We start from the raw sequence: 24,229 nt of genomic DNA, 5'->3' as shown, positions 1-24,229 counted from the left end.
TGTCGGCAGAGCCAGAAGCTAGCCACGAGGCCGGTCATTACCGGCGGTGTTGAAGGCACACACACTCCGGCTGAAACTAACTTGGCTGAGCTCTGACTAGGAACACCTGTGTTAAATCACAGCCACAGCCTCTTGACTTCTGTGCTTGTAATACAAATCAAATGATGGACTCTAAGGAAGACTTCAAATACTCAATTTACCATTTCACTTCTTCACTCCAAAATTTTTCCAAAAAATATTAAAAGTATGCTCTTAAACTGAATAAATCCATTAATTTGCAATACTGATAAAAACAACAACAGCAAATTGCTCAAAAATCACTTAATTTGTAACATTCATAAAAGAAAAAACGTTTCATTAATGAGACATATATACATGGATTAGCAGAAAAGGGGCTATCATGCATGTTCACTGGGTTGTCAGAGCACACAGTGCCCCAGGCTTCCCAATTTAAACCACCACACACGTTCATTTTCATGCAAACCTGTGTCCCCCTTTTTTACTCGCTTCTTTTAAAAGTATAAAAAATATTAAAACGTATTCAGTACATCCAATATTAAACATTTAAAATTCTTAAGTTCATGTAAGGTGTAAATGTTCATGCTCTATAATTTTAAGATCACCCAGATAAACCTTTACACAGTTACTCCTCTAATGTAATGTCAATGTTTATATATATCTCAAAAAAAAAAAAAAAAAAATTACTCAGAAGGTGATTTGGAATCGTGGATAAAGTTTTATGTAGATACTCGTGTGATGAACATTGGCCCATATGGTGGAAAGAAACTAACCGCGCTTAAGATTCATGCGTCTGCATCTATGTCACTCTTTCTGCTAATGTAATGTACACATTGTATTTTCTGCGAGATGTACGTCGCTTTGGAGAAAAGCGTCCGCTAAATGAATAAATGTGAATGTATGTAAAATAACGGGGGTGCGGTGGCGCAGTGGGTTGGACCGCAGTCCTGCTCTCCGGTGGGTCTGGGGTTCGAGTCCCGCTTGGGGTGCCTTGCGGCGGACTGGCGTCCCGTCCTGGGTGTGTCCCCTTCCCCCTCCGGCCTTACGCCCTGTGTTGCCGGGTTGGCTCCGGTTCCCCGTGACCCTGTATGGGACGAGCGGTTCTGAAAATGTGTGTGTGTGTGTGTGTATGTAAAATATAAAAATACATGGAGCTTTGGTAATTTCAGACTAGTCCTGATTTATGCTGGCTTTTTGGTTTTCCTGCGGTAATAAACAGGTAAGTTCGGCCCATTGACAGCTACCCATGCTGAGCAGTTCGCTCAAATTTCTGGATTTTATGCAATCAAAGGGCTGAGCTGACAAACATTCTTTGCTTCGCCTTTCCGAGCTCAAAATCTGGGGCGCTCATTCGAGAGCTAACAAGGCCCTTCTGAGAACCCACGGCAACGCAGGCACAGTCATTCCGCAGCCTCTTAGCGCTGCCCACCAAAAAGCTATTGGGAGTCTGCCACCATGTGTCAGCCATGCTGTCATAAAGTCGCCGGAGCACGCTCTGGCTCAAACTCAGGCAGCAATCTCGAGAAACAGCGCCACTAATCCAACAGCCTGTGCACACGCTATAAAGCAGAGAGAGCCCGACCTGCGGGATAAAACATAGTAGCCAATGGCAGCAGATGATCTTCAAACAGCTACCGGTTTTACGCCCCTCCCCCCCCGCAGGCCATGAAGCAGCTCAGGAAAACGCTGTAGAGGTGGAGGTGTTAACCTCCTTGAAACACCTCTCCCTACAGCAAGCATGGCAAGGATGTCATTGCATCTACACAGAACACTAAATATCACACTGCCACACACCAATATCTCATACACAAAAGCAGCAATCTTAATATTCCATGCAGTGCATGTGCTCTTATCTGTCAACCCAGAATTCATTGCAGCAGACAGGATGGCGCCATATGGGATACATATATCAGACTGTCACCCAAAAAGTAAACCAAACAATTGCGTTCTGCAAGGACATACAAAATCCACTATGAAACTATATGCACCCAAATTATATTATACAGTACATTCTTAATAAGCTATCAGTCTTGGTGTACTGTTGGTTGTCTAGTTTTATTGGTGAATGGCCACAATACCACCAACTATTTTTTCTCAACCGTCAAGAACATTATAAGCAATGTAATACCAATAACTGATACAGATAATAATGACCCCAAACAATGTATTCAATTACTCTTTTTTAATCTTTAGAAAGAAATATTTTTTCTAAACACAATATAAAATTAAATAGGAATGTTCCAAAATTAAAACACAATTTTCTTAAAAATACATTTTAATCCTTTACGCTCAATACACTAAAATAGCTCGTCTTCCCCTTCATTTGTAAAAACGTTATGTTAACGTTAACATAACGTTTTTAATGTTATGTTAAAAAAAAAAATGACGAGAGTTCCTTATATTGTGAATGCTCATGGCCAGCCTATGTTCAACTCATCTAGTACCATGGAAACACAGTGGGCTTGTCACTCATTTCCTCCAAGCTGGCCAGAGGTCAGGGGTCTTGCTTTCCTCCGGACAATACCAGTGTGTCACCTCTCCCCTCTCCCCAGGTTATAAACCTGTCTCTCCATACTTACTTAATGCACTTCATATATATGTTCATAAATGTGGCATACCTAACATATCTGTCAGCAGGACATGGAGCAAGTTATTGCATCCAGCGGATTGATGCTTACATGAATCCCTTGGTGCCTCCGTGAAATCACTAATGAAAACATGGGCGCGGAAGCTACTCATGTGATCTCGACTTAAACTAGTACTGTACTTGTCTTGGGACGGCCTTGCTGACTTGCTCCAAGGGGCTTAGATACTGAAAAGGAGAGAGGAAAATCCTACTGCAACATTTTATTTCCTGCCTCTGAGGCTTTAGCGCTTACTTTAGTGACATGGACATAAGACTGCGCAAAGAAAACAAGCGCAAGCCCATCTGACTGGTGTTTTTAAAAAAAAACACCTATTTGATGCTTGGTGACAGCTTGTAGCACAGTGGTTAGAGCTGCTGTCTTTAGTTCCAAAAAGATTGCAGGTTCAAGTCTCTTCCTTTCTACTCTAGTACCTTTGATCAAGGTACTTATCATAAAAAACCCATCTAAGTCTATAAATGGGTAAATGCTGTAGTTTGCTTTGGAGAAATGTGTTAGGTAAATGAATAAAGGTAAGCATAATATGGTACTATAGTAGAATTCCATCATTATATTAATAATCACAATTAGCAAACACTGCAAATGCTGCTCCCACTCTGATGAGTTTTCCACAAGGCATGGTAGTAGTTTTTTCTTTTTTTTTTGTAATTTATACTGAAACTTATCTACCACACAGCTGAATCCATTCATTCTAAATGTCGCTTTTGGGAATGGCACTTGACATATGTTAGTGAATTTTGAAGACACTATGTAATACTATACACTTACAAATCTTGCATTATATTCCTGTATCATTGCCAAATGGCCAGCTACACAGAAGCCTTGAGGATGCACAAGGTAAGTGGTAGGGACAGTTGAAAAGACTATCCCAGCATGGATGCTGCTGGGGAAAGATTAGTAGCATTAATGGTGGGGGGTGTCCTCTACATTTATAAGTGCAGCCTACACTCACATGCTCATGCTGCTTTCGGCAATCACTATCAGCCTTGATTGACAGTTTTCCTGGGCTTGTTTATTATCGGCATACCTGGCCTGAATTCTAGTTAACTGCAACTTTTTTTGAAACTCCAATCTGTGCAGTCGGAAAGCAGCAACTTTCACTTAACAGGCAGTTTTTAAATTAGTTTTAAGTTAATTAATAAAAGTCCTCTAATTGTAAATTGTATCTCATCATTATCCCAATTTTTTCATGTGTAAGAGCAGCTAAAAAAAAATCTATCTACATTACCTAAGAATCTACCTTATGAAGTTAACGTAGCTCGAAAATACTCTTTGTAAGGTGAATTCTTAAGACTATAGTAACTCAAAGATGTATTAATCATTAGTTTCAGTGATAAAACTTTGGCATTTCTGAGTCCAAAAGAAGCACAAATTTGCGCTATAATATCACCAAATGCCATTAAAATGGACAGAACTACTTCAAAATTTAATATTAGTTAATCATAACACAACAAGGCAGTTTCCTTTTATTAATTCCCATGTTACGTAGTGAGGCTGTCTGCTTCTGACACTGTGTATAAAGCCAAAAACAATGCCTAATTGTCACTACATAAACCTTATGGTATATATTACAGTAAACTTGGGCTTACACAAAACCTACAATACTAAACATGCTTATAAAATATACAACAATTTTTTATAACAATAAAAAGAGAACCATAAAAACTCAAATAAACACAGAATAAATATACACATAAATGGCCCCTCCAAGGAAAAAAATCCCCCCAAATCTTGCCACCTTTGCATGTGTTTCCTCCCACAATCTAAAGATGTCTTTCAGGTAAACAGGAGACTCCGAAGTCCCCTCAATGTGTGTGTGTGTGTGTGTGTGTGTTTAATAGTGTGTTACATTGCTCTGCTGCACAAATGAGTGAATGATGGCAGGGTGTTTAGTGTATCTGACACTGCAAGTTACCCTGGATAAAACAATCAGCTAAATACTAGTTAATAATCACTTTCAGTCACTTTGGAGAAAAGCATCTGCTGAATGAATACACATAAATGTAAAAATGTCGCTTGAAAGCCAAAGCAGGGCGCATTAAGTGAAACTCATCGTAAAGTTGAATTCTCGTAACTCAGATAGGAATATCTTGGGGGAAAACAGTACTCAGTGTAACTCCTTTCACTGCTTGCAACATTTCAGTGTATTTAAGGGCAAATAAGAAAGCCTCATTAATCCCTCTTTCTGCAAAACAATTTAGAAGAGTTTCTGTGTAAATGTGGTCTGCCAGACCATTCCTCTGCCTCCAACACAATGAACACGTGCACTCGTAGCCCAAAGCATTCGTCTTTCCTCTAACAATGAAAACATGCCTTTGTGCGACTTAGGAAGGCCGTGCCATTGCTCAGCCTGCAGATGCAAGCAAAGATGTGCAGCAATGTGCAGCAATTGCAATGGCAACACTGTCTCATGTTCTTCCTGAGAAAATGAACGTGTGTGGTGCCTTAAATTGGGAAGCCTAGGGCACTCGCTGCTCTGACAACCCAGTGAACATGCATGATAGCCCCTATTCTGCTAATCCATTGTATGTGCGTCTTAGCATGATTTAAGAAGCCTAAACCATTCCTCTTCCTACTAAACCAATGAACATGTGTCTCAACATAACTTAAGTAGCCTAAACCGTTCTTCGTAACGCTAACCCTATGTTTAAGTGTGTTAGCATGAATTAGGAAACCTAAACCATTTCTCCGCCTTAATCCAATGTACATGGATGTTAGCACAAATTAGAAATATTAAACCATCCCTTTCCTTGCTAACGTAAAGCATATGTGTGTTAGGATAAACGAGGGACTGAAAGGGAACATGGTCCACCACCCAGTTCACTACCACTCTTCGGGTTTCCAACTTGTGGAAGCTGTCAGCAGCACATTTAAAATCAGATGGCGCAGACTCTGTTTTTTATAAATTACAAAAATTATTTCATGACAAATAAATCTCATATTTAAAGCACAGTTGTGAACTGAAGCCGAACATTTAAAATTTACATTTTCGATTTCCTAGAACGTTTCTGTTTGTGGATCTTTGAGAAACTGTGCTATGTCCTAAAGGAACTGCCACCCGATACTGAAAGCTTTCATATAAATGGTGGAGCCATTTATTTTTGAACTAAGATTTATCAATCTTCACAGTATAGCCAGACATCATGGGTGCTGAGCTCTGAGGCCCTTGATGAGCTACCGCTCTTTACTTTTCAGACATATCTTAGCCAGGTTTTGTAAGCAGCAGCTGAAGGAGAACCTCAGAACTGGTGATGACTTTACACAGATCTTCTACTACGGGCAGAAGGGTAGTCTGTCTGTGGAAGCCTCTGACAATGGACTCCCATTTAGTCCCTAAGACTGCACTAGACCATATTTTTTTCTATAATTGTACATGGAAAATACATGATACATGATTTTACAAGTCTAGGCTGTTGAGATGCCTTTCTTTTTTCGGTTACTAATTTCTGCATGTCTTTCTGAATAATCAATGGCACAGTGCCAATGATAGCAATGTGATGGAATCAGGTCTATGAGAGTCAAGTAGACCCAACTTCTTGAAAGCAGGCATATTTTATGAATGCAAATAAATGAAGGTTCAACTTTTCTGGTAAATATGTATGATGCGGACATACTATTTAAGTGTTCAGTATCAAACAGTAATTTCAGCAAATTTATGTCTGTTCAGTTGTACAGGGTCAACAAAGGCAAGCTCTGTTTGTACCTCACATGAGAACTGGGCAATGGGAAGCAACAGGCAAAAACATCAATGGGAAGAAGTTTCACAGTGACTTAGTCAAAGACAAAAGTGAGTCATGTAGATTTCAAAATATTTTTTCTTTTTGACAAATGGCCACACTGAAGCAGACCACGGGAGCACCAACAGCCAACTACAGACATTTCTAGCATTGTTAAGAGACCAGAAAAGAAAATTCTGCAAACTTGGAAATCTGAACCTGCAGCGAAGAGACAAACAGAGAAAAGATGATGTGCTAAAAAGGACGCTGGCGGTGATGGGAAACTGAAAGAGACCAAGAGGGAGATTAGACAAGCTAGAGCCAAAGGCACCTGGGACAGAGGAACAGGGGTTGGCCTCTGTCTTTGTCTAGGAGGTTGTGTGTGGTGACTGGGGTCAGAGGTCAGGGGCCCTGTAACAGGAACCAGGCTGCAGTTAGCCCAGTTCTTCAATCACTGCTCCGAAAAAGAATCTGGGGGATGGGTGCAGGGCAGGGAAGGGGACTGGGACCAATCATATTACTATCAGAGCCATTAGGCATTTCTAACAGGCCCTAACAAGTACACATAGGAACTGTGGAAGTACTGAGCAATAGGGACACTTGGCCCTGGAGGACACATCTCTGGGTTTTTTGTAAATCAACACCTGTCGAAGCAAACGAAAAATGCTGTCACATTTCAACAGGACACTTCCAGTTCCCACAATGCACTTGTGTCCAGTCATTTCTGCCATAATGCGATAGATGTATTCCTGTAAAAGCCTGCATTATTGTCCACACAATAAGATAACAGGACTTATGGGAAAACGGGGTTAGAGACCACTGAAAAATCCTAGACAAATTCCCAACCAAAGCACTGCCAATTACCATTGTGCTTTAGTTCAGTTGTAATATTAAGCTGCTCCAGTAACACATTCAGCTAAGTGTCATGCATCATGTGTATTTCTGCGCAGGCAACTGCGCTGTGTTACTTCACATTCACTTGATTTTACTCAGTGGCGACGCAAAACGTAAACTTTTTGGGGACGAAATCGTGTATACACCAGTGCCAGTTTCACATTATACTGACATCGTTCCCCTATTTACAGTCATGTACAAGGCTACTCGTCTAATGGAAACCTGTGTAGTAGCAGAAATTAATTGTACTTTTTGTGGACTTATCCCAACATTTACAGTAAAATATCAGAAGTATATTTCTGGTTAGCAGTATTTTTTTCTGCCAAATGGTCTGTGCGTCATTTAGTACAAATGGTGCTTACAGTCAATCCATTTCTGGATTCAATACCGTCTATTAGGAGGATTCAGAAAACGGTTTGTCTTTATTGATTTTTTTTCTCCAGTAATGAATAAAAACAGAATATAAAAGCTGGGTGCTAAAATAAACTAAAATAAATTGATCCCTATCCCTTTATTCAGAAATACACACACACACACATTTTCAGAACCGCTTGTCCCTTACGGGGTCACGGGGAACCGGAGCCTACCCGGCAACACAGGGCGTAAGGCCAGAGGGGGAGGGGATACACCCAGGACGGGACGCCAGTCCGTCGCAAGGCACCCCAAGCTGGATTCGAACCCCAGACCCACCGGAGAGCAGGACTGCGGTCCAACCCACTGCGCCACCGCACCCCCCATTTATTCAGAAATAATATTTCTAATATTAAAAAGTGAGTTTAAGAAAAAAAATTAATACTGTTTAAAATGTTAAATGTATCAGATAATCAAGTAAATGAGCATCAAATTAGAAAATTTAATATTGCAATAAATTCAGATATTTCAAAGTAACTTTGAAATATTGTAACTAACTTAAAATAATAGCATGTTCATTACAACTAATACATATCTTGCTGTTTGATGAATATTTCAAAATATTTGCTGTAGCTTTCTTATGCAGGCAAGCCCAACTGTTGAATATTCACATGACAATCAACATTCCCACAGCAATCAATATTGAGAAAATTGCTACTCAAAAGGGGTGAATATTCCCACGACGACTGACATTCACACCATGATTGATCTTCTTAGGGTTTCTACATATAAAATGAGGTCCTTCCGTTGTAATAATGTTCTTTCTTAATTAATGCTTTTACTGAGGTTGTTCTGGACACTGGATACTCAGGATCTCTTATACACTGTTGAAGTAAACATCCTGAAAGGGGAAAGCACAGAATTAAACTGCAATGCTGCACTGAGTGCAGTGATGGCAATCTGTGCCCAGTATCACATGATCTTCATGATGCTTTGGTCAGAGTTTTGGAGTAAGGGTAGGGATGAGCGTGAAAGTGGAGGAGGTCACTGTGTGTGGGCCAGCTTTTGGTCTTTACCGAGCAGAGCTAATCCACCACCAAATAAGATAAAAATTTGAGAAAAGGACGGGAAATAAACATCTGGTGAGCTTTCAGAGGAGCCAGAGGTAAAAAGGAGCCAAGCCTTTTTTTCACTGGGCCTCTGACCTGTCTGAATCCACCTACGTCCAGGAACGTGCTGGAGGAAGAGAACAGTGAAGTCCCATGCCTCACACTGTTGTCTGTGGCAAGCTACTTGTGTGGAATGCAAAAGAGCCGTGCTTTATATTGAGCACACAGGGCACTTCTGACAAAGCCCTTTCACATCCTGCATCACCTCATGGCAACCGGTGATTAATGGTGTGCCGCACTGGCAGGCTGGCTTGGTATGGCCAGGAGGCAACAGGGAATTCATCCACTAAATTTCTGCTGTGGCTAAGATAACCACATACAAATGTTGAGTTCAAAACCACATCCTAAAATCCCACAAGAGCGTTTGTCTGCCACCAGTTTTTTTCATAGTAGTGTCATCGTCTAGAAAACCATTAGCAATCATCAGCTCTGCAGCACGTATTCCTAATGAACTGATCAAAATGTCTGTGACAGAGTTAAGAGAGCAGTGAGTCTTGACACTTTGTGCGAACAAAGATGTTATACATTTAGAGTACACGAGAAGAGACTGTGAGGTACAGAGCACACAAGCGCAGGCTTTCACCTCAGTCCAGAAGCTACAAACCACGATTTACTGTGTCGCTCCACAACTTTTCCTTCCACTTAAAGAGCAGATGTAAGAATCAGGTAAATAGCCAAGCATTTATAAATTCTTGGGAGTAAAGAAAAACATTCTCCACATGGGCTTGTGTGTTCTGGGCAGACACAGCTGCAGCCTTTGAGGTGAATTTCTTTTTAAAGTGCCCTTGGTGACTTACGACTGTGCTGTGCCCTAGATACTCACAATACGCAATTACGCACAAAGACACACGGACATAGATAGACACACACACACACAACAACACTAGCAGATACGTCAAGCACAGCCGCACTGCTGGTGGAACAATGAATGTGGACTGCGGAGAAACAAACAGAGCACAGAAAGCAGGAAAAACGTTTGGCCTCCTTGAACATGGGCTTCTTTTAGGGGCAGTACAATTGTTTTAGGGTTGGGACAAACATCTGTTACCAAGGCTCGGGGACGGAGCTTTAGTGAGGCGGGATGCTGTGTGGACCCCCAGCGTATTCAAGGAATGGTTTTCAATCCAAGTGCCATTGCCGTGGAGACTAGCGACCACTGCCCCTCCATCTCTGTGACTCAGGGCTCCTAATGACCTCCATGGTGTGATTAGCTGGCAGTTGCCACTTTCTGTTTTACAGCTTTTGCCCGATACAGGAATGGTGCACGGTGTGGTTATGTACTTCTTTGAGTTTAATTGTTGTGCCTGAATTTTATGTCTGGGAACCTCTCCATTCAACAAACTATCATTTGATCAAAAATGCTAAGATAACCAAAAATAAACACAGATGAGAGTAGCAAGGTACCAAGGTGCCTTAAGTATGACCTGAGAGCTACTCATTCCCTTTTTACAATGCACAGTACATTACATCAGCACAGTGCTCAGCTGATGCTATTATGCAGGGGAAGGAACACCTTTTGGCTTTGCCTAGAATGGTGAATGCTTTAGGATGAAACCATGCACAGCAACCCAGAGCAATATGAATTCATGAAGCATAAGGACCTGGAACACAAAGATCCCTATTCATCACTGGTGTCTTGGAGGTTTACGTTAGTGAAAAGATAGGCCAGGCCTGAGTGGTATCTTTGTTTCTGAGTGCTTCCTGTTTTTGCTATGCGGCCGACCCTTGTCTTCAGGGGACAAACAGAGGGTGAGGAGAAGGCTCTGTGGGGGGATTGGTGGTGGAAGGAGGGGCTTGGAAGGAATTGGAGGCCGCCGAAAGGCTAATTGAGAGGACTGAGGGCTTGGCGACATGACACGACAGGTCGACCCCCTCCACCCCTGAGGACCCCTCCGAAAGGCTTCTCCATGCTACTGCCCCCTTCTTTGCACACAAACACAGCCACCCCCTCTCCTCGGCTTTGAAGAGTGGCATTAATCTGCCCTAACACAGAAGTTTACCTTTCTGATAACATAATCTCCCTGGAGTATTGACAAGCTTATACCAACAATCTGGGATTTCCCTTTTCCCCACTGAGACCAGGCACTTCCAGGAGAAGGAGAAGGTCGACTCCATCCCTATTTCCTGCATCCCTGTTTTGGTGTCTATTATCTTTATTGAGCTTTAAAAAGACATGTAATCTAAGTGTTTTTTTTTTAATGTATTTTTTTATTTTTCCCAAAGGAAGATGAAAGGCTTCACTACGCAGCTCCTAATGTGTCCTCCTTGTTTTATTTGCAACTTACAAGGGTCCGGCAAGATTTTATTTAATTGTGGGTCGCACTTTGTCCAACAAAATCCAACAGTTAACAATTGCAAATGTTAGTCTGTGATTTTTTTCCCCATTATTTTTGAAAGGGCTTTTGGGGAGGTGGGGGGGGGGTTCTTTTGACCTTTTTCAGAATGGGTGACAAAAGGTGGTGGTTGAGAACATGTGTTGGGGGACCCCCACAGCTCACGGAAAAGGGCCCCGCATTTGCGAGAACACAGCCCCCATCCTTTTATCCATGCCCAGTTAATGAATGCATGAATGCTGGAGTGTTGCAATTGCCCATTCAGAGGGCCAAAGTACCCCCCCCAGTATCCCCCTTGCACAAACACGTCCCGAAATGGAAAATACTTTTGCTTAACAAATTAATATAAAAAAGGAACGGGTGTGTATGTGTGTGTGTGACAGAGAGTGAGACAGAGCGAGAGAAAGAGAGAGCAGGGAGGTGGAGAGTGAAGAGGGGATAATTCAATTAGTTCCTTTTTCCTCTACAAAATATAAAGGTGGGTTTAACGGATTATTGCTTGTACAAGGCCGGCCTGGGCCTTTCACGAAACAGAACAAATAAAGGTTTGAGAAAACATCTAAAAGCTGGAGAACTAATGAAAGATGGGAAAGAGACGGTGCTGAAAGCAGGATTTCCATGAATTAAAAAAATGCGAAGAAAAAACCTCCTCCCAAATAAAAATCTATGGGCCTTCAGTTACTTGTGCCTTTCAATGCAATTTTAAAAACAATTCGGTCACGAAATCTAAGCAAGTCCTGCAATGCTCCGTGTGAACTAGTCTTTTCATTCAAAAGTGAGTTTCGGAATGGGGAGGAGGGGTGGGGCCAGGGTAGGCGTTACTGTGACCGTGGGTAAAGAAGCCTAATGATTGCTAGTGAACGCAGGGTGTCTTCTCTTGCTGGGCGCCCCCATTAAGCAAAGTGACAGATGCATGTGTAAGAATATCCACTGTGGGTAGGTGGGCCTGACGATCCTCACTTGCGCTTTCAGACGGACAGTGGGCTGAGCCCACAACAGGAGGAGAGAGAGAGCTTTTTTTCTCCATCAAGTAACCCCCATCCCACAACCAACGGGGAAAGGTGGGGGACCTGCCACCAAAAGCAGAACAGCAGCGAGGTCATTTGGATAATGATGGGTGTAATAATAAGCACCTTTGGAGATTCTGAGCTTCTGGCAAGACAGGCCAGAGCTCCAAAGCAGATAAGTGTGATTAAACACTCTTAATTGTGCCTGGCAAACATGAGGGTGGATTTAAAGGCCCTTTTCAGGTGGTTGGGAGGTCCTCACTCAGGGCTTTGAGTTCTATTCCACTGAGGGAGCTGCAGGCTGCACGGGATGACTGGAAGAACTGGGCCAAACCGAACACAACCACGTGCAGCTTGACCATCCAATCAACCAAAAGGCATCATTAGAATTGCAGGTAATGTAGTGGCTAACATACATATGTCTGAACCCTGGAGGTTGTCCGTTTGAGTTACAGTTGAGGACATACTCTAGTATCTTTCAGCATCCTGAATGGCTCCAGCAACACTTCAGATGACCAAATGTGAAAAATCTGAAAAAAGGGTCATCTCCACCGTTCTCAAGGTTTTCATGTACACCCAGCACATGAATAACAAAAATGCACATACGGTAAATCAATTACCCCTAATCCTAAACAGTGACCTTCTTATTTTCAACCCCCTTGCAAGTGACCTTCCTCACTTCCTGCCTCTTAGCTGAGGGGAAGATGGCAGGAGTACCTGTGGGTTCTGCGTAAATATTTAATACTCTGGCTGGGTGCAGTCTTCTGTGCTCGGGCAGGAAGCAAACTAAAGGGATGCCGCTCGTGGTCTGTCACTGCAGAGCAAATGAGTAACTGAGAATGAAGAGCTCCACGAGGAAGCGCCCACTGACAGGTGCGTTCTCTGACAGGGGACGTGCTGAGTCGTCCACCGCCGATTTCAACAGTTTTGAAAGGAGTTTGGAGAGGTGCATGACTGGTGCTAGACAACACAACTACATTCCTTCACAGTTGTAGCTTCATAGTTGTGCAGCTTCAAAGCAGCCCAGGAACATAGCCTTCACTGTTATACCTGAACAATTCCTAGGATCCAGTTCAGTTCATCAGCTCATTAATGTGATTAATGACAATCCAAACGCATGAAAACCCAGAGAGTGCCACCATTTCTGCCTAAACACACCAGTGCTGAGTGGTTTTCCTTCAACGTAGGCTACGGGTGAGGGGCGGAACCACTGCGACGTAAATTCTGCTAAATTACGTGTGGAATTCAGCTGCGCTCCAGCAGCTACCAGGGTGAGCCACACCAAACTCAGCCCGTCGATCTGTGAAATAATATGTGTTAAATGCAGTTCAGCTGATCGCGTCAGTGCATCAGCAAACACACAAACAGGGTGGCAGAATGGCATGGCCTTGTCACATTGCTTGCTGAGAAACAACATGAGTGACGGGTGACTGACGTTTGCTTGTTTGCCCATCAGCTGGACCCATCAGCAGTCAGCAAGGAGGAGGAAGAGGAGGTGGAGGAAGGGCCTACCGTGAGATGCTGGAATAGCCACGCCCGCATGATGTTGGTGGCAACCTTGGGGAAGATGCCGCGCTTCTTCTGACGTTTCTTGTCCTTGTCAGGGTCATCCTCGTCGCCCGTGCCTGGGGAGGCTACGCTGTTGTCCAGACCATCTCCTGCAACCACACCAGTGGAAGAGAACATTTAGGATCCATTTGTTCAGACAGCACAAGGTAAAACAAAGCTTGTGGACTATTCTTGCTCCCTTTCCTGTAACCTTAAAAAAAAGCTGAGCAGAACAGAGACAATACAAACAGAAAAAGGAAAAAAAATGCAAAAAACAGAAAAAAAAAACATAGCATTCACTTGAGTGCACTGCACAGCCTTATGTCATTAATTCCATTACATTTGCGTGGTTGACATAGTGAAATTATTGTTATTGCACCGAGGAGGGGGGGGGGGGGGGGGATAAAAAGCCAGCTTGAAAAGCGTGTAACAACCACACACACAGACCCTCGGAAAGCAAACACAGACTCAAAAATTAGTTCAAGATCCGGCTGGAGATCACTGTACATTGTTGTGGTCCCTCGCATAAAATGGACTCTGGGCTACACTCTCTGTCCCTCAGCCCTCATTACCCCAGATGCCCTCATTCCCCTACTCACCCATTCCACCCCATCATGGCCCCACCCCCTTCAGCTGTGACATTTGCATGACAGGGGCCGCGCCGACCTTCTCCATATTAGCGTCTATCATTGTTTGATTCCACAAGGCAGCCTGTGCACATCAAGGCAGGATGTAGTCTCTAAACCCCAGTTTCCGCCCCTACTCCTCTCCTTTTCTGGGCTTTTCGCCGCCATTAATTGTGCATTAGGAGAAATGATTTACTTTTAACAATCATAGTTACTTTTCTTGCCCTCAGGGCAAGAATGCCTTGAAAGCCTGCCTTCGGGGCATCTAAATTATGTATCTGAAAAAACTCCCACTCGGGGGCATAGAAGGACCCCTACTTTCTGAAGACTCACACTTGCATGTCTGCCTGTTTTTGGGGAAACATCAATCAGGAGCACCTATACAAGCCATATTCCCGCATAAATATTTGAACTAATGACTTTGAAAAAGGGGGGAAAGTTGGTGACATATTCAGATGCTGAAGACAAGGACGTCCAAGCTGCTCCAGCTCCTCCCCGACTTCTTTCTTTCTTCCGTTCTTTCTTTTTTAACAACTATTGCCTCCCCCTACCCACCCCCGGCTTCATACTTCATCTCTCCTCCTTGTCCCTCCATTGCTTCCAAGCCGTGCTTTGCTTCACATCATTAGCATGGAGCCACACCAAAGCGGAATGAGGAAACGGGAGAAGTTTGCGCTCCACGCCAGAATTAAAGAAACGGAGGGGAAGTCTGTGAAGGACTTCTGGGAATAGGGAAGGAGGCTGTGAGTTTTGTAATTCTAGAGTAGACATTCATTAGTGGCAAATGCCATAAATCCCAGGCTAAGTAAAATCCTTGTCCGCGAAAGCCTACAATAATAAACGGGGGGCTGGCCAAGGCTCGGCAGGGCCCAGCGAAGCTTCCTGACAAACGCTGCCCGGACAGAGTGCTAATTCTTCTGTTTACATTTCAGCTTGGACTACAATAACACCAGAATAGACTCGAATCATAACATTGTTTAAATTAACCACAATATCAACAACAAAACAGGCTGTGGCCTAAATATTTCAACATAGTGAAAACTTAATATGACGTAAACTTACTGTAAACTTAAAATAAAGACACAGTAAAGAAAAGTGATGGTTGAACTAAGTGTAACGATGCAAGCGCCCCAAAATAATTACAGCACCTCAAAATCACAGAATAGTCAAAAAGCCAAAAGACACACAACAACAACAAAACAAGACAGCAGTTATTGCCTTGTTACAGTAAAAACCAACCATGCCGATGGAAACATTAATAGAGGCATGAATTACAGAAGCTCAAAAACCGACTGCAGAAATAACAGAGATAAAAAAAAGGGTGACAAAATCAACAAATGGACTATAGTAAAAGTAGGCAGGCTGGGTTCATGGATACCAGCTGATGAGTGTTTCTGCAAGCAGTTCCCCCTCTCGCTTTCCCGTCTAAGGCCCCTAACCACAGCAAGCAAGGCGCTCTGGCCAAAAGCTGACAGATTAATATTATTGATGTTTCCATTTTCACTGCAACATAATAGCCACCCTTACAACGGCGAGCGACCCCCTCGCCTTTGCAGACTGACAAGCCGCACCATGATCCTGCGGCCCCTGTCCCCTCTAGCGCAATCCTGGTTCAGACGCACAAACATGTGCACGCATATATGAGTGGACAGGACAGCAGGCCATGAAAAAACAGGGGAAGGCCAGGAGAAGTGGACCTGAGCACGAAAACGATATTGTTGCACTGTCAAGAGGGTCAGATGGTAGGAGCAGGGGAGAGAATGGGATGTAAAGAAAGAAAAAGAGGAACAAAGAACTCATTACATGTGTGGAGCACTGGTGATCCCCCCCACCCAGGCGCTCGCCCCCACTGCCCCCCTACCCCACTCCTTTCTTCTGCTCCAGAGAGGGACCGCCGCAGGGCAGACTGTCCCAAACGCTAATGGCTTCTGACGGTTCCCTGGCAACTCCGTCGTTTCAGCCGGTGCGGATGTGTGCTCCGGAGTTCGGGCGCGGGGAAGTGCCCCGCCGTTGAGCCCATGTGACACAACTGCAGGCTGGGAGTGAAGTGAGGAGGGGCAAGGCCTCGGGGAGGCTGGGGGCTGAAGTATAGCTCGAGGCACTTTGGGAAAACAGCGCCCTTGGAGATGAAAATAATTCAGCTCTCCCCTACCTCAAACACCCCCCCCCCCCCGTCTCGAGAGAAGAGTCAGTGCTCAAAATGAGAACCCACGCATGTTGTTATATGGACAGAGGGGACAACAGCAGTCAGACAGCATTACATACTCTCTGGAATGAAAGCTCACGCTAGACGGAGAGAGAAGCAGAACAAAAAAACCAAAAATCAAAAGGTTCCATGGCAGCGTAGCTGGAGTTGGCTGTAGAGCGATGGGCTTGTGACCGGATGGTTCCAGGTCCAAACCCCTTGGGAAGGGACTAGTGCATAACAATGTATGCTAAAGAAGTGCATAACAACGCATGCTAAAGTAGTAAACAGTAATGATGTCACGTGTGGTTATTAAAAATATAGATTTGGATACTTATCTATTGCCAATTAACTCCTGATAAGACTGATTGCATGGTTATACAAGGCTTAGGGTGCATTAAATCTGCATTTCAGAAAATCTGCGTAGTACTGATCTCAGCTTTGGTGCAGGAAGTCGAGAATCCCCGTTCAAACACTCTGACAGCACGCAGCACACATTTTTTTCCAGGTTCCACCCAACAATCACGTTGAGCTCCAGTTTTGGACCAGGTAGGTTTTTGGTTTCATAATGTCAGATATCAAATGCCAAAGAATATGACCTAACCTGAAGGAGGAATCATCAGTTTGCCAACAAGGTGGACCTTCGGCTGAAAGGGGCACATTTCACTTTAACCTAAGACGTTGACTAAGGCCGCTAGAGGGTAGAGGGTGGAACACTTAAGATGGGGACAGACTGAGCAGAGGTTTTCACAGGACCACGAATGAAGGGAGATGGATTCCATTTCTAGGTGGGAACTGGAGGGTAATTAAGTCCCAAACATTCTTCCAATATTGCATGTAATCCTTAAATTTCAAAGCCTCACCCGGGCATTTAGGAACAAAGCTCCTAAATACTTGAAGAGTTTCGACCATTCCTCAGGCAAAAATGATGAAATTTTTTGCAATGATAAACTGACTGACGCATCTGATATCTTGTGTGTATCCGATCAGAACATGGAGCTGTGCTGACAGAAAGCTCGTCAACTTCGTTTTTCCAAGTCAGTCTTCGAACGGCCACTGGAATGGCGCTGGCCTACGGTATTTTGGCAGCAGCTCAGGAATTTTGTACACGTCATCCTAGGCAAAATGAACGCTTCCAAACGCTCACCTGCCTCAAAGTGACAGAGCCCAGCCCCCGAAGGCAGGGAAGAGACACCCCCACGAGATGAAGAGCCGCAGAGGGCAATCAGCAGGGTTTCCCAGCATGGGGGGTTAGGCAGGGGCAGAGAGAGGACAAGTATTCCGTATACCACCCTCCCATCCCAGCACCCGCCTCCCAGGCTTGGTCAAAAGAACAGAAGAAAAAGCAGGAAGGGAGGGGGCAGGATTTTGTGCCTACTTTTCTCTGAAACTTTTCAGGCGGCATAAGCAGCGTTTAGCACGTTAAGCCCCCAGAGGGAGCGGATTCCGCCGGGGGGGAGCCGCCTTTGTCAGGCTGCGCTCTGTTTACACAGGATTTTCTCCTGGCCTTCGCTGGCACAGGCGGTGCATGTCACTGCTGTAGAGGGAAGACACCAGCAAGAGGATTTCTAATAGGGCCGGTCCACTCCGGGGCACCAGCAACAGCTTCTCTAACGGGTCCATTCGGCTCCGACACGCAACCGACGGGCTCTTGAACGGTTCCCGTCAACTCCAGGGCATCGGCAGCGGCCTTACTGACAGCACTGTATTCCAAGCTCAGCGCTAATAGGGGCATTTCTCAGAGGTCCAGCGGCAAGGCACCGGTAACAGGCAAAGTCAGCTTTAAATTACATGGAAAAAGATGTACTGTTCATTCTGCTGTTTAGATAATGGTGTCACTTCTTCGATATTCATCTGATATTCACTTTAATTTATGGCCAGGCCAAAAAGAATCAATATCCTCTCTAAATAATGCAAAAACGGTTACATCCAGATTTAAAGTATCTGACAATGGGGGGTATTAACTGGAAAAATCTGCCTTTCTCCTCTCTTTCTGAGGGTAATACCTGAAACCCAGAGTGTGCGACAGGCCTGTGTAAAACACACACTGTCACACACACACATACCAAGGACAGCACTGCACTGCAATTATTTCCTGAATGCAGCGAGTGAGAGAGCGAGCGAGAACGGCAGCCCACGTAGCAGACCGTAAAAGAGCAGCTTGGTAAACACTGTGCACTCCGACAAATTGAAGCGTGATGCCAGGGAGTCATTAAGGGCTTTAAACCCAAGCCGTCCTCCACCTCTCCCTCCCAAAACACCAAAACACCACCTGTTTCACAGCAATTTCCTAGACTACCCCCCCCCCAAAATGCCCCAAAAGTGAGAAGATGGAGGAGTTAAACAATTAGCTGTAGTGCAACTTTTCTACAACAAAGGATGCAGAAGCCTCTCTTGTCCTGTCATTTTTTGTCCTTTCCCTTTCAGTGTCTTCATCTCTGTCGTATCTGCTCAAGGTGTAACAGACTGAAACAAAGGCTTTTCATAAATTTGTCGGAAAAGGCACTATGAGACACATTCGGGCCACACGAGCCGTTGAGCGCGTCCAGCCCTAGGCACGCTTTCGCCATATCCCCTCCCCCGCCTCACTTCCACCCCTGTCCCCCAAAATGGGCAGATATCTTTCTGTTATCCCAGGAATGCTGGAGATAACTATCATCTCACTGCCGACAGAGAATCAGCAAAAAAAAAAAAAAAAAAAGCCGACCTACCCAAAGAGGTATAAACTTCTTCTCAGCTGGGCGGAATGGAGGTGTGTGTATGCAAGTGTGCTTAAGAGTATATGTGTGTGTCTTTCGAATGGACTGCACATGTGCATTCGGTGGCGGGGCAGAGGATGGAGTCCGTGCAGGATCCTAACTTTTAGCTCCCCTCTAAAAGGTGCAGCAGCTGCCACCCTACCCTCGGCCACAAAGCTCCACCTCCTATCGGAGCCCCTCCCCCACAGCACACAGTCGAGCTCGAAGAAAGGAAATATGCTGGAGGGGAGAGCTGGGGCCTCCTGCTCTATGTGATAATCATCTGCCAATACACCTGAAGGTCGAGAGCGGTTGCCAGCATGCGCCATCAAAGGCTCTGGGCCGGGTAATTACATGTGTAATTAACCTGATACCTGTAACAACAATTATCTCATTAAATCATAAACAGGGCCTTTGAGAGGCGCACAATGGCTGCTCTCCACTTCTCTGATTGCCGCAGAGTGTTTTCCAACCCAACCCCCCGCCCTGCTTCTTGTTAGTCTCCTAATCACTCTATGATGATGATTTGCTAAGTCACTAATGTAAAGAATGAACCTTCCCTTTTGACCCTTGCTGTAAGGAGCACTTAATTAAGCTAATTGATATCTGTTGAATCAGAGGCTTTGCAGCTTAATTCTTGGTATTAAAATCTACAACGGGGAAGGGTATATTACACAAAACACATTCTATACTGAGCTGAGAGGCAATATGCAAAATAAACATTTTAAAAGAACTTAAATTACAAGACTAAAATCAATGAAAACTAGCCCAAATCATAACGTAATTTTATTTTTCATCGCAGTATTTTAATTTTCAACAATTCAACAATTCAATTCAATAATGTTCTGAAAGTGCACTTGTAACACTGTCCTTAATTCTGGAAGATACCCGAGGAAGATATCAAACCTAACATGCACTTTTACTGTGCGTGAGAGAGGGATTTACTTTTGTTCACCTTGCTGAGGTTTTGCGTTATGTTTTTCTCTCTGTAAGTGACTTACAGTGTACTTTTTGTATACCAAGCTACTGACAATTATTTAAGTAATTTATACTGCTTGGTGAATGCCTTTACTATAGCAATTCAGCTTGAGTACCTTTCTCAAAGGAACTAGAGCAGCAGAACTTGGTGCAAGTTTTCCCTCTTGGTTACTGGCTTGTAAGACAAATGGAGGGAATTTTCAGGCGTTGGGATGCAAACGTGCATTTTTTCAGCTACAAGGGGATGGCTCTAACCACCTGCTGCCACAAGCCCCAGAGGGACGGAGAGAGGGACAGGCTATTGGACTTGACTAAATGAGATGGCTGTTATCTTTCAGGTAAAAAAAGGAAAGGTGGGGAATTGTATGAATAATAGATAAAGGAAGACAATAAAGGCAAACTGCTGGAAACACATACATTTAATGTTAATGAATGAAGACAAACCATTTTTCTCAGTGCCTGCAAATTGCAAGATGGAAGACGTGAGGCTAGGTGAACGGCCTTGAGTCTAGTCTCTGTTACAGGTAACAGAATAGTCTTCTTTCACTTAAAAATGTACTCCTTCCAGATGACCTGGAGACCCCTGGTCTCCTCAGTAAATTAATGAAAACGAACCTCACCTCAAACAACTGAGCACCACTCAGCTATCCAAAATAATGGGGTCCTCGCCATTTAGGAGCAAAATTCAACTCTAGATAAAGTTCCTTCAATTATCCACTGAACAACAAAACACTCGCCTTCACAAAATGCTTCTAGTGAACAACTGAATATTTTTATCTTCTGAATTATCTAAATTACCCTATCAGAAATGAAAAGAAATAATTTTATTAATGAAATGCAACAGAGTGGCAATATATCCTTTTGTCTCTAAATGGCATTAACCTACTCTGTTGTTAAATGATGAAGAATATTCCTAATCCCCAAATGAAATAACTTCTCCAACTGCGTTTTGCCACCAAATTGAGTAAGAGAACTCTGATCACATTTCACAGCGAAATAGGTGCACTTGGGTAAGATGGGCTTCTAAACATCAATTTCATGAGCAGTGGTGGCAGGTAGTACAACTGACCCATTGTTATAGAACTTTCAACTGACATACGAGAACCCCCCCCCGGTTTTGATCATGTTTACCACCAACAATTCCACACATACCCAGTACTTTAAGATGTGACTTAAAAAAAAAAAATCTCTCCATGTCACTCCTGTACCAGCAAAGCAACACCAGGAAGAAAAACCCAATCATGTTTACCCAACTGGAATATGTAAGTATCTGAGTAAACTCACAAATATGCTTGTTTATATCAGGAGCTGGATACAGAAATTGTGAGAGAAAAAGAAAGTTAAAGGGAAAGAAAATGACAACTGAAGATAAGCAGACAGCCTTACAGCACCGTCTGTAATCGGCAGTATGGCTTTATTCAAATCTCACAGGAAGATATCAAAGCGTCTTGAATAAAAAGAGAAAAAATGTAGTTAGAAGGGCCTCGAGCGCAGCCAAGTACATGTTTAATTGGTACATTACGGGGAAGCAGAGGCACTGCCAGGGTGAGATAGCATTATTTAGGGGTGATTCTCTACCCCCAATTACACCTACAATAAAACAAAAACAAACACATCCCGTTCATTTTTCTCCTCATTTCAGGAGCACTTTTCGTCTTATTGAACCCCTGCTGTACCCATCAGACACGTAGGGGGTGATTTTTCACAGAGCGCTATCCGACTGGAAAAATAAATTAGATGAATGAAAAAAGGTTTATAAATGTACAAGTCAACCATCAGATTACCCCCTCCCCCTCCCCCCTTCCTCCTCGCACCCCCCACACAGCCCCCAACCCCCTCCTGCATGGCAAACTGCTGCCACAGAGTTAGCGCAAATGTCCCAGAGGCAAAGGCAGGGAGCAGAACTGATTGCAGCAGCACCGCCTGCGCCCGCTCACTAAACTTTGTTTGCCTTCCTAATGAGCTCTCCGAGAGCCTCATTCATCAGGCTCCCCGAAAACCCCCAGAATGTTACTGACTGATGGAAGGGTAGGTGGTGGTGGTGGTGGTGGTGGTTGTTGGGGGGGGGGGGGGGGGGGCATACTGAAGGAGGGATTGGGGCAGTTCGATTTCTACGTTAACGCCAATGATCAACGGCAGTGGGTGGTAGAGTGGTTAAGGACGCAGACTCATAACCAGAATGGCTGCTGGTTCACACTGAAAAGGTGCCCTGTTGTTGCGTCCCTGGGAGAGCAGTACTCAAACTGAGATGCATCAGTAAAATACCCAGGTGTAAAAACAGGTGAACTGCAAGGCAAACAGCTGTGAGAGTTCATCTGGATGAGAATCAAAATAATGCAGAAAACCACGGTAAAACGGGTGGTAAATAAGGGACAATGAGAGAAGGATGGCGTCTTCCCACCAAACCAGCTGCGACGTGATACTGAGCTACTGTGAATTCCTCATCCCTCAGATCAGATTTGGAGCGGCACGGTGGAAGCTCCCACTACTCCTCATTACGCAAAACGGTAACAATACTCCGGGTGTCTGAGCTGTAACCAAGAGACTACCGGGCTGACAGATCTTCGGTTAAAAATGCAGCTGTTCTATTCTGCTTCAGTCATTAATTCTTTTTCTAATACCTTATTGATTAACTGCAGGCCCTGATGAAGTTCAAACTCGAGAGAACTCCCAAAGCCCATCCCTCCCCACGGAATCACACACACCCATGAACAATTTTCATCAATTTTGTGTCCTCGCTGTGCCCATAGACTTCACGGCACAGTTTATTGTTCTTTATTAATTAGACAACACCTTGTGCGGACCTCTTGGCAGTTTGTGCCTACAGAACAGTCACTTTTGTACCCTCTCTCACCTGCATCAACATTTAGTTGCACTGCCTACAGTATCTCTTCGGTTCTCCTTCTGTCTTGGGTGTACAGTTACAGACTAGCTTGCAATCTGTTTCCCATTCAAGAGCAAATCCCTGTTTCTCACAGGAGAATCCTCACGCTCTCAGGGGAAGAAACCAGTGAAAACCCAAGCACCCATTCTTCATGAAGGTAAGTTCCCCTGTCTAATCAAGACCTTCAAGTACCAGACCCTTAACAAGTCCATAACTGCTGCCTAAAACTCTTTGTTGAACCATTGAGGGACTGAACTCCAAAGCACAACTGACAACCTCAGGGTAATGTAGGAAAGAAGTGAAAGGTGTATTTCATGCTTAAACCACCTTGCTTGCCCACATGGAGCCCCAGACTGTGAACTATGGAGGGGTGGTGCTGCAGTTGTGTCTCTGGGCCTTTTTCAGCAGTGGCCAATTTAATTCTCAGTGCTGGTTTTCGTTACTTTTACGCTGTCTGTCGATTTGCTGTCTGTGTACTGCTGTATTAAGGCCAACTGGTAGTGTAGTTGCTGAGTTGTTGCCTTTTGATCCAAAGGTTGCAGGTTTGATATCCACCTCTGGTTGTAATACCCTAGAGCAAGGTACTTTCCATTAAATTGCTCCAGTTAAGTTACCGAGCTCTATAAATGGGGAAATAATTGTAAGCTTGTAACTGTAATAACTGTAACCTTAACATTGTACACCGATCAGCCACAACATTAAAACCACCTGCCTACTATTGTGTAGGTCCCCCTCGTGCCGTCAAAACAGCTCTGACCCGTCGAGGCATGGACTCCACAAGACCTCTGAAGAGGTCCTGTGGTATCTGGCACCAAGATGTTAGCAACAGATCCTGTAAGTCCTGTAAGATGCGAGGTGGGGCCTCCATGGTTCGGACTTATTTTTCCAGCACATCCCACAGATGCTCGATCGGACTCAGATCTAGAGAATTTGCAGGTCAAGTCAACACCTTAAATTCTTTTTCAGGTTCCTTAAACCATTCCTGAACAATTTTTGCAGTGTGGCAGGGCCACTGCCATCAGGGAATACCGTTGCCATGAAGGGGTGTATGTGGTCTGCAACAATCTTTAGGTAGGTGGTACATGTCAAAGTAACATTCACATGAATGCCAGGACCCAAGCTTGCTCTATGGTCCAG

The 24,229-nt window shown here is 44.1% G+C and overlaps 1 protein-coding gene across 3 annotated transcripts in view; it reads right to left on the bottom strand.

Annotated features, from left to right (window-relative positions):
• The window catches only part of LOC108924114 (homeobox protein Meis2-like), a 65,669-nt gene that overhangs the window by 22,618 nt on the left and 18,822 nt on the right, over nucleotides 1–24,229 (bottom strand). For all 3 annotated transcript variants that reach the window (XM_018735293.2, XM_018735295.2, XM_018735294.2), the window contains exon 8: nucleotides 13,646–13,791. In XM_018735293.2, the coding sequence (XP_018590809.1) occupies nucleotides 13,646–13,791 (146 nt within the window). The remainder of the gene's footprint in view (nucleotides 1–13,645; nucleotides 13,792–24,229) is intronic.

Source organism: Scleropages formosus, chromosome 1, assembly GCF_900964775.1.
Source record: "Scleropages formosus chromosome 1, fSclFor1.1, whole genome shotgun sequence".
Lineage (NCBI taxonomy): Eukaryota > Metazoa > Chordata > Actinopteri > Osteoglossiformes > Osteoglossidae > Scleropages > Scleropages formosus.
This window is presented reverse-complemented; position numbering and strand designations above follow the sequence as displayed.